At 33.7% G+C, this 10,385-nt stretch overlaps 1 protein-coding gene across 1 annotated transcript; it reads left to right on the top strand.

The window, feature by feature from the left end:
• Positions 1 to 1,137: 1,137 nt before the first annotated feature.
• LOC140014780 (subtilisin-like protease SBT5.6) lies at positions 1,138 to 8,300 on the top strand. The gene is made up of 9 exons (XM_072066201.1): positions 1,138 to 1,288; positions 1,385 to 1,577; positions 1,682 to 1,858; positions 2,032 to 2,143; positions 3,184 to 3,745; positions 3,845 to 3,942; positions 4,043 to 4,400; positions 6,872 to 7,085; positions 7,519 to 8,300. Exons 1-9 carry the CDS (start codon positions 1,214 to 1,216, stop codon positions 8,067 to 8,069), a joined length of 2,340 nt encoding a protein of 779 aa, XP_071922302.1. The 5' UTR covers positions 1,138 to 1,213; the 3' UTR covers positions 8,070 to 8,300.
• Positions 8,301 to 10,385: the final 2,085 nt, after the last annotated feature.

The following is a 10,385-nucleotide window of genomic DNA, read 5'->3' as shown; positions in this document are numbered from 1 at the left end:
ATAAGTCGAAGAAAAAGAAGACTAGTGCAACACGAGTGAAAGAGAGTAGACAGTGAGGGGGAGTGTTATAGTTCCCCGACTCTCTCTTGCTTGTAGAGTCAGAAACTACTTGGGTTTGTCCATTTCACTAGCATAATGTTCCCAGTTGCATATGCATAGCGATTGGTAAAATGTGCACCGCCTCATTTGTGGAAAAATGTGTACATAGGACATTGGAGTCCTTGTCGAAGCTTAGTTTGGGCGTGTCACTTGATAAAAATTTACAAGTGCTAAAAAAAAAAGGGCAAATTCCATTTTACCCCCTGTAGTTTAGCTTTTTTACATAATTACCCTATGGTTTCAAAAGTTATACACAACCCCCTCATGGTTTGGATTAAAGTGCCAAAGTGACGGGAATGATAATTCTTAATGGAGTCACCTAAAATGTCAAAAATACCTTTATGTAAAGTTGAAAATATTTATTAACCAATGGGGGTTATGTGTATATTTTAAAAATCATAAGGGGTTATATGGTAAAATATTAAATCATAAGGGGGTTATATGGTAAAATATAAAAATCATACAGGATTAATGTGTCATGTATTTATAAGGGTAATTTTGACATTTTCAGAAGTTCCGTTACGAATGACTATTTCCGTCACTTTGACACTTTAATCCAAACCATGAGGGGGTTATGTATAACTTTTGAAACCATAAGGGGGTTATGTAAAAAATGATAAACCACAGGGGGGTAAAATGTAATTTGCCCAAAAAAAAAAAGAATAGAGGGAAGCAAATTTACCAATCAAGAAGAGAGAAAGGTAATTAACGGAATAATTAACAGCATTAGTAAATTTCATTGACAGAATTATCTTAAAAAAGATACCATCAAGAAACAATTCTCTCCAACTACCGATCGAAATAGAGTCCTAATGGCAGCGTTACACTTGCTTGTATCTTCCTTCTAGTCTGTTAGTTATGCGAGTCAAAATTATCTATGGGAATAATATATAGGACCACAAGATCTAAAAGTTAAATTATTTTCTTTATTCAGATTCTACTCTTTGAAAGCTGAATTATTTTGTAGATTCTAATCTTTGAAAGCGAAAATATTTTGTCTATTTAGATTCAACTCTATCCCATTGTTTCTATCTTTTTCTTTTTTTTTTTTTTGGAGGAAACTCTATCTCATTCTTATAAATATCTAAGAATATTTGGTTAAAAATTCTGCACTATGGAGAAATCTCCTCTATCCTCTTTTCTACTGCTCCTGCTGATACCTGTCCTTGCCTCATGTGTTGAAAAACAGGTTTTTATATATTATTTACTTCATCTTGGGTGTGAAAACTTAAAAGGTAAGACTGAAATGTGAGCCTTATGCCAAATTATTCATTGATGGTTTCAGGTTTATGTTGTATACTTCGGAGAGCACAGCGGAGAGAAAACACAGCATGAAATTGAAGAGAACCATCATTCTTATCTCTCATCTGTGAAAGAATCTGAGGAAGAAGCAAGGTCTTCTCTTCTTTATAGTTATAAGCACAGCATCAATGGCTTCGCGGCCTTGCTGACACTGGAGGAAGCTGAAAAACTCTCCGGTAAGCAGGACTAATCCCAATTCTTGATTTCATCTGACGCTCTTTTCTATGACAAAAAAAAAAAAAAAAAAAACTAATGATGAACATGGAATGAAAATTTGCAGGAAGGGAAGAAGTGGTATCTGTGTTCAGGAGCCAGGAGTACTCTTTGCATACCACAAGGTCTTGGGAATTTGCGGGAGTGGAGAAGCTGCTCAACGAATTCAATGCTAATGACAAGGATGACTTGCTAGTGAAAGCTAAATTTGGCAGAGATGTAATTGTTGGGATGCTAGATAGTGGTAAGTTTTTGAATGCTAATCTCAGAAGTTTAAAATTTTTCACAGGATGAATCTTTTTAATGTCAGTGTAAAGATTTTTTAGGACTATGGTAACTTAGTTTGATAAATTACATGTTTAGGTGTTCTTTCAACTAGAATTTTGTTGTTTGAAATGAGAATCTTGCTTTTATCAGGGGTGTGGCCAGAATCTTACAGCCTCAAGGATAAGGGGTTGGGACCTATTCCAAAAGGATGGAAAGGGATCTGTCAAACTGGGGATCAATTCAATACATCAAACTGCAACAGGTGATCAGTGCGTTTCCCCTTTCGTATTTTGGCTATTCTGCCACTAGCTCAAATTTTCTTTTATCTTCTTTTGAAGAAATTTGGTCAGGCAAGAAACGATCCCATCCCTCCATAATTTTGCCCGAGAAACAGGTCATCATTTTGGCATTTTCAAGATCTTCAAGAAACATTTTGAAAAGAAACGTACGTTGGGCCAGTAAATTGTCCCACAAAAATTGTCTTTGCATGCATTGTCTAGTTGTCTAACAAGCCTAAAACTTGTCCATTTCGATCAAACAAAAAATTTATCTGACTGGTATTCATTAATATTGGCTGCTTCCTTTGCCGGCTCGTTACCTTCCTTCCGTGCAGTACATTATTAGTCCATGCTCAGTTTATTTATTCATTTTTTTTTGTATGGTCTCTGCATTTCAACATCAACCTTCATTTTCTTTTTTTTTTATTATTATTTTGTGCCAAATTATTAAATTATTTGATAGGCCTGCAAAGATGTGAAAAGTGATAGAATGAACAAGATCAACACGAATTTGGAAAATGACAAGGCATCACCAGGCCGCAGTCCCAACTTTTGGCCAATGCCAAACTTATAGAAGTAACTTTTAACCAAAAATTATTGACCTCAAATAACATAGTCAAGATTGTAGTTTTCAACTCGCTTGTGTTGTCCATACCTAGATATACTACAAAAAGTCTTGAAAATTGAGCTGGTCACGAGTTGCAAGTTCAAATACAAAGAGGGACTAGGCAAAATGTTCTACCTTCCTTTCCATTTAAAAGTTTTCGCCTCTAAAGCCATTAAAATATGCTGGGTGAAAAGCATGAAATTCACAAAATTGTCACCGTCACCTTTCAATCTTTTCCATTTCCTTATGAAAATTATTGAAAACGTGATCACGCATTTCCTTTGTTTTTGTAGTTCTTGGATTACTTTACGTTTGTAATTCGCCTTTGGCGAAATCAAGAAGGCACTGTTTAGTACGGTGATTGACTTGGGGAATTTCTGGATTAATTCTTGTATATAATTCTTCTCAATATTGCAGGAAAATAATTGGTGCTCGGTACTACGTTAAAGGATATGAAAAGTATTACGGCCCTCTAAACCGAACACAGGATTACCGCTCCCCTCGGGACAAAGATGGACATGGAACTCACACAGCATCAACAGTTGGAGGTCGTAGGGTTCATAATGTTGCAGCACTTGGTGGATTTGCCCGTGGCACAGCCTCAGGCGGTGCACCCCTTGTACGCCTTGCAATCTACAAAGTTTGCTGGCCAATTCCAAAGAAAGGCAAAGAAGAAGGAAATTCATGTTTTGATGCAGACATGTTGGCAGGAATTGATGATGCCATTAAGGATGGGGTTGATGTGTTAAGCATTTCAATTGGATCATATGATGCTACGCCTTTCAGCAAGGATTCGATTGCAATAGGAGCACTTCATGCCGTCAAGAACAATATTATAACTGCCTGCAGTGCAGGAAACAGCGGCCCGGCCTCCTATTCAATAAGGAATACAGCGCCCTGGATCCTTACAGTTAGTGCAAGTAGTTTAGATCGTAAATTTATTGCAGCTGTGGAACTTGGAAATGGAGAGACACTTCAGGTAAAACTAGAAAAACAGGATAATTAATTGGTTAAATTGCTTCGCAGATATATGGCAAATCTCGATGGATTATTTCATTTTCACTGTGCTGAAAATCAGGGCGAGTCAATATCTCCTTACCACCTGAAAAGGAAGTTGTATCCTCTAGTTCGTGCCGGTCAAGTTGTTAATCCTAATGTGACTAAAGATTTATTAGAGTAAGATCCTTGTACTCGTTAAATCTTTAACCTGGCTACGTTCAGTAATCTTTGTTATGTGAGTTACTCCTATATTTTTTTCATCTCCATTACTTTGCAGTCAATGCATGCCCGGTTCGCTTTCTCCTGAGAAGGCGAAAGGAAAGATTGTGTTCTGCCTTAGAGGAAATGGAACAAGAGTTGGAAAGGGAGCAGAGGTGAAGAGAGCAGGAGGAGTTGGTTACATACTTGGAAACAATAAATCGCTAGGAGAGGATGTATCAGTTGATTGTCATCTTCTTCCATCTATTGCAGTTGGTTATCGAAATGCGACCAAAATTCTCAAGTACATAGATTCTACCAAGAATGCAACCGCGTATATTACACCAGCTGATACAGTAATCCATGGTATCCCAGCACCACACATGGCTGGCTTTACCAGCGTAGGTCCAAGCCCTGTATCAGAGGCGACTCTCAAGGTAAGTCAAGTCATCTTATTATAAGTTTTAATATTCAGGTAATCAATTAAGGAGGAATAAGTTACCAACATTAAAATTGGACCATAATTAAAGAATTTAGTAATCTATTGAAAAAATTTAACTAGGTTTATCCATTTTCACTCATAGACCATGTCATCATATAGATTTTTGAACATCGTTGCTATTACTTTTCTTTACATCATCATACATTACCGTGACATTTAATTAAGTTTTCTTATTCATTAGTAATACTACTTCAGAAAAGGATGCTTTGATTGTTATTTTTTGCTTTAATATGTGCTTCTAATGTAGATGTTTTACTTCATTAGCCGCTCCTTTAAAACACTGTCTGCATCACAAATACTTAACCTTAGCTTATGTTTTGGTTGGTATTCCATGTACTGCATTTTATTGCGTACTAAATTAATGAATCTCACAGCACCTTGCGTTCTACTTTGTTTGAAATTAGAAAAACAAAATTAATGTACTTTTCTTTTTAAGGTAAAAAGTTGTTCTGTCAATTAAGTATGCGTATACAATACCAGAATAACTAACTACCTCCAAGGTTACACAGGATTCTTGGATCTGAGTTCCGAATTACACTCAATTTCCAGTTGCAAAGAACAATTGAGTGAATCGAGAGTGCCGGCTAGACTTCCTTTCCTTTTCTTTAACGGATGATGAGGTTTCTGATAGTTTCATTTGGTACATTCAAATTTTAAAAAATCTCACTTGCCTCCCTTACTTTAAACATTTTGTATCATTTACAAACCATTTTAAAATATAATATGAAAAAAATTCATTTTGGGAGAGTAAATATAATTTCATTCCAAAATTTCCCTTTTATAGTCTTATTTTTTGTTACCAAAATTGTGAGCATGTTAATAAAAAATGAAAAATAAAAACAAAAGGTATGAAGGTTTATTTTGATTGGGCAAAATATAGTGTGTTTTTAAATACCAATAGTTAATATTTGAATTTTTTATTTGAAGTTTTTGCAATTTCCGGAGATAATATTTTCTTACTATAAAATGCTTTGAGTTAATTTAAGAAGTTCTATAAATTGTTTACATATTTTTGAATTTTCCATTTTTTTTTCCAAATCGATGGCTTGAAAAGTAAAAAGATACAACATTCTAAAAATTACATATGAACTTGTTTGTATTGTTACACTTAACATGCTATTAAAAGATTTTTTATCTTGTTATCAACTTTTAAATTTTCATTAAAGAGCTGCATTGATGAATTTACAAAAATTAAGACATAAATTTGATGTCTAATGATAATTAAGTAATCATAATAAAATGGCAAATTTTGAATGAAATTGTATTCTCTCTCCCAAAATGAGTTTTTTAATATTATATTTTGGAGTGGGCTTCAAACGTTACAAAATGTTCAAATTAGGGGAGCCAAGTGAAATTTTTAAAGTTTGAGGGTGTCAAGTGAAACTATTAGAAACCTCAAGGGAGGTTTCTAAAATTATCCCTTTCTTTAATCTAATGTTTTCCCAAAGCTTCCTTCCTGGCTTCCTTAGTTATAATCTCTAGTGCTAAACGCCATTTGACTTCAAAATTTGAAAATAAGATGGGGTATCAATTCTTTCAAAGGACTAAGATAAACAAAGGAAAAAAAATATTCATTTCTTTTTAGGGTAAATTACTTATAAAATCCTATGATTTTAGATAATATCAAATGACCCCTCTAAAGTTTTAAAATAGCCATATAACTCCCTATGATTTTATGTAAAGTGAAAAATAGACAGAATACACAATTAGTTATAGCGTTTATACCAAATACACTCTAAAAGCGTGTGTGATAAAATCTTAATCTCCATGTAACTCCCTTATGATTTGTATAAATATTCACCCTATCCTATTGTGATTTTTGCATTTATACATGTGATTCCTATATAATTTTATATAAGGTAGTTAAGCCGTTGATTAATTTAGCATTTAAGTAAGAGCATTTTTGATATTTCAATTAACTATGTTACATAGGCTATTTTTCTTTTCCATTAAGTTTTCACTTTATATAAAACTATAGGGTGAAAAGTGGACATTTTAAAACATTAGGGGGTCATGTGGCAATAGACAAAACTATAGGGGGTTATATGTAATTTATGCTTTCTTTTATACCCATATTTCCTCTTGTCATTTTAAGAATTTAGTAATAGCCTGTTAACCTTCTGTTTAAAGGATGTTTCAAGTTCGTAAGCCTCTTCTTTGAGCAATCAGTTTAATGTTTGCTGTATCAAAACGCACTATCAAAAAAAAAGTTCTACTGAGGGAAATGAATTAATCACGACAAATTTGATGGGCAGTCAAAGAGTATTTTAGAAGCACTTCTTGGCTTAACTCAATGGTCTGCCTGTCCCTTACGATGCCTGATTCATGCAGAAGAAGAAATCATGATCTCGACTTGATTTTACATTATGCGTATTCTGACATCTAAGGTCAATACTTGATTTACAGCCGGATATTACAGCTCCAGGGCTGAACATATTGGCAGCATGGACTGAGGGGGATTCCCCTACAAAAATGGATGTAGATCATCGGGTGGTGAAGTATAACTTTCTGTCAGGAACTTCAATGTCTTGCCCTCATATTGCTGGTGCAGCTGCCCTTTTGAGGGCCATTCACCCAACCTGGAGCAGTGCTGCTATTAGATCGGCTCTCATGACAACAGGTAATTACTAGTTTGGCTTTCGATCTTGTTACATTCATGCTTTGTTTGAACATTTATAAGAATAAATTCTACATTAATATGCACGTCAGGCATGTTTTTTGTTTAACAGTAACAAAGTCATTAGAGATGTCTAGCTGTCAATCTAATCATTCACGAAATCAGGGGCAGAAAATTACTTTAGTGGCAAATTAGGAGACGTCCCACAAATTAATGATTCAGAACTAAAAAGTCCGTGATGCTATCCTATAGAATAAAGGGGTTGTCCAAAAATGTTGATCAACATGACACTTTTTATACATCAACAAAGACATTCACGTTTTGGAAATTTTTTTTTTTATTTTATGTTTTGTAAAAGTTTTATGAATTGGATAACGTTACATACAAATTGGAAATTGCATTCTTATACATCTAATGCTACAACATTCTGATGCAGCTGGAATATTGAACAACATGGGTAAGCCAATAACTGATGCATCTGGAAAGGAAGCAAATCCCTTCCTATTTGGATCAGGTCATTTTAGGCCATCAAAGGCAGCAGATCCTGGACTTGTTTATGATGCTTCATACGAAGACTATCTTCTACATCTATGCAGTATTGGATACAATCTTAAGAACTTAACTCGCAACAATAGCTGTCCTAAGAATCTACCTCCACCGCACAACCTCAATTATCCGTCAGTTGCTATTCCAAAACTCAATGGTACAGTGGTGGTAAAAAGAACAGTAACACATGTTGGCAGCAGCAGAAGTATCTACTTTTCTTCGGTGAAGCCTCCTGCTGGGATCTCAGTCACCATTTCTCCACCTATTTTATATTTTAATCAATATGGTGAGAAGAAAAGTTTCACCATCAGAGTACAAGCAGAAAGTACAGAGGGTGTCGGTGAAAGTGCCAAAAATAAGTACCGGTTTGGATGGTACATTTGGACGGATAGTAATGGTACTCATAGCGTTAGAAGTCCCATTGCAGTAGCCTTCTCTTAGTTTCTTTTTGTTTTTGTAGTTTGAACTTGGAGGGATAAAATGGTGCTGTCTGAAATTGTAGTCGAAATGTAATTCCTTCAGAAATTGGTTGGAAACTCAATAGTTTCAATTAATAGCATTGAAATTGAAACTATTTAGTTTCATGCGTTAGTTGTTGTTTGACAATATTTTACTTTTTCCGTTTTCATGTAATAATTAACTATACAGTTGAATGCAAACGTTTAAAGGCAATGTTAAATCTTGTAATTTTGCTATGTTAATATACTGTATCATATTTTAAAGGAATTCTAGTAGATTTTCACCATCTTCCTATTTCCTTCCTCTGTTCTTGAGTTCACTCTTTTGAGCGTTCAAGCTGTGGTGAAGCCAGAAAAAATTTTTCAATGGGGGCACAAACTGAAATAAATTCCTTTAGTTTTGTAAGTAAAAATAGATAAATTTTTTTGTAATTAGTTATTGGCTAATTCATTATTTGTTGTTCTCTAAATACATTTTTAGTCATTGTTTAAGCTGTTTAACCATATTTTCTTGGCTCGTACATCACTTCACAAAAGTATTATTAGTAAATAGTACAAATAAACTGTACTTAATGATATTCATATAGCAAGAAATAACACGTAACTACATATGTATTTAGTAAAAAATATAAGAGGATGTGTGGAGCCACGACCACTAATGCGCTGCATTTCGTTAGGGTACATATATAGAAAAACTCATTTGTGCACTAAAGTCTTTAGAGCATTATACTTGTAATTATCATTAAAATGATTCATTATTTCTATATTTGTTGTTATCAAATTACCTAAAAAAATGTATGTAATTTGTACTTTTACAAATTATTAGGTATAAAAACATAATTTTTTAAATTAAGCATTCTTGTTAGTAGGGGCAGAGCTTTTCTTGATATTAGGTATAGCTATTTTAGAGATCTGGACTCAAAAAGAATATACATTTTCATTATAGATTTGAGACTTCATTACCACATAAACATTGGTGCCATGTGTGTGTGTGCGCGCAAATACATACATATTAGGGGTGCAAACGAGCCGAGATCGAGTCGAGCTTTGGCTAATCGAGCCGAGCTCGAGTTAATTTTGTGAAGCTCGAAATCGAGCTCGAGCTGGACGAGCTCAAAATATCAAGCTCGAGCTCGAGCTCGACTCAAATTCGAGTCGAGTTTGAACTCGAGCTCGAGCTTAAAAAATAAAAAATTATTATTTTATTTTATTTTTAAAAAATAAAAATAATTATTTATTTTTAAAATGAATAAAACAATAATTTTTTTAACAAATAGTAAAATATTAGGGATATATATGTAATTTTACTATTAAAATAAAAAATAAAAAATAAAAAAAATATATAATTGAGCTCGCGAGCCGCTCGCTAGCCAACGAGCTTAATGTTTTTGAGCTCGAGCTCGAATTCGAGATCAACTTAATTAACTCGAGTTCGATATTGACGAGCTCGAGTCGAGCTCGTGTTCGACCTCGCGAGCGGCTCGATTCGCGAAACACCCCTACATATGATGCACACATATGCATGCATACATACATATGTGTGTGTTTCTTCAATTTTAAAAGAAAATAACAAATTTCCTAGATACATTTTTTGCAATGTATGATAGCAGTTAGTGATATTGCTATATGATAAAGAAATTTATTTCTCCATTTTTATTAGTATTTAGTATGCCTTGTATTTTAACGGGTTTGATTCTTGGGAAGAGGAGGGATGATAAGGGGAGAAATATTGTAAGTAAGAGGTTTTGGCTTTAAGATTTCTCACTTACAAAAAAAAAATGTTTCGATTTCTAGTTCAATTTTTTTCTTTAACATTGGACTTTATAATTTGACATGAATTTGGGGCCAATACATAATGGTTTTGACTTTCATGTGCACTCAGTATAAACCATTATTGATATTGTGCAAGCATCTTGATAATTTTTTAATATAACCAAATATTTTTTTTTAAAAAAATACCTATGGCCACCTTTACTTTTAGTATCATACTTACCTTAGTTCACTAGTTATTTCTTAATCTATTATCCTTAGAGTTTGTTTGATAACATAAAAAAGTGTTGAATCTGAATTTTTTCAGACATTCAAATGTTTTGAATGTTTGATAAATGAAAATCTATTTGCTGAACTTGTTAAGCAGTGCTGAACCTGTGTGTATTTTTTTCAGTACAAGAATCCTAACTGAATGCTTAATTCTGATAAGAATCAATAGAATTACTTCAACTACCTTATCTTATCTACCAAATCTACCATTGTTTGTTAATTATATTCAAATTTCTTATCTAATTAAACAACATAATAT

Source organism: Coffea arabica, chromosome 9e (assembly GCF_036785885.1).
Source record: "Coffea arabica cultivar ET-39 chromosome 9e, Coffea Arabica ET-39 HiFi, whole genome shotgun sequence".
Classification (NCBI taxonomy): domain Eukaryota; kingdom Viridiplantae; phylum Streptophyta; class Magnoliopsida; order Gentianales; family Rubiaceae; genus Coffea; species Coffea arabica.
This window is presented reverse-complemented; position numbering and strand designations above follow the sequence as displayed.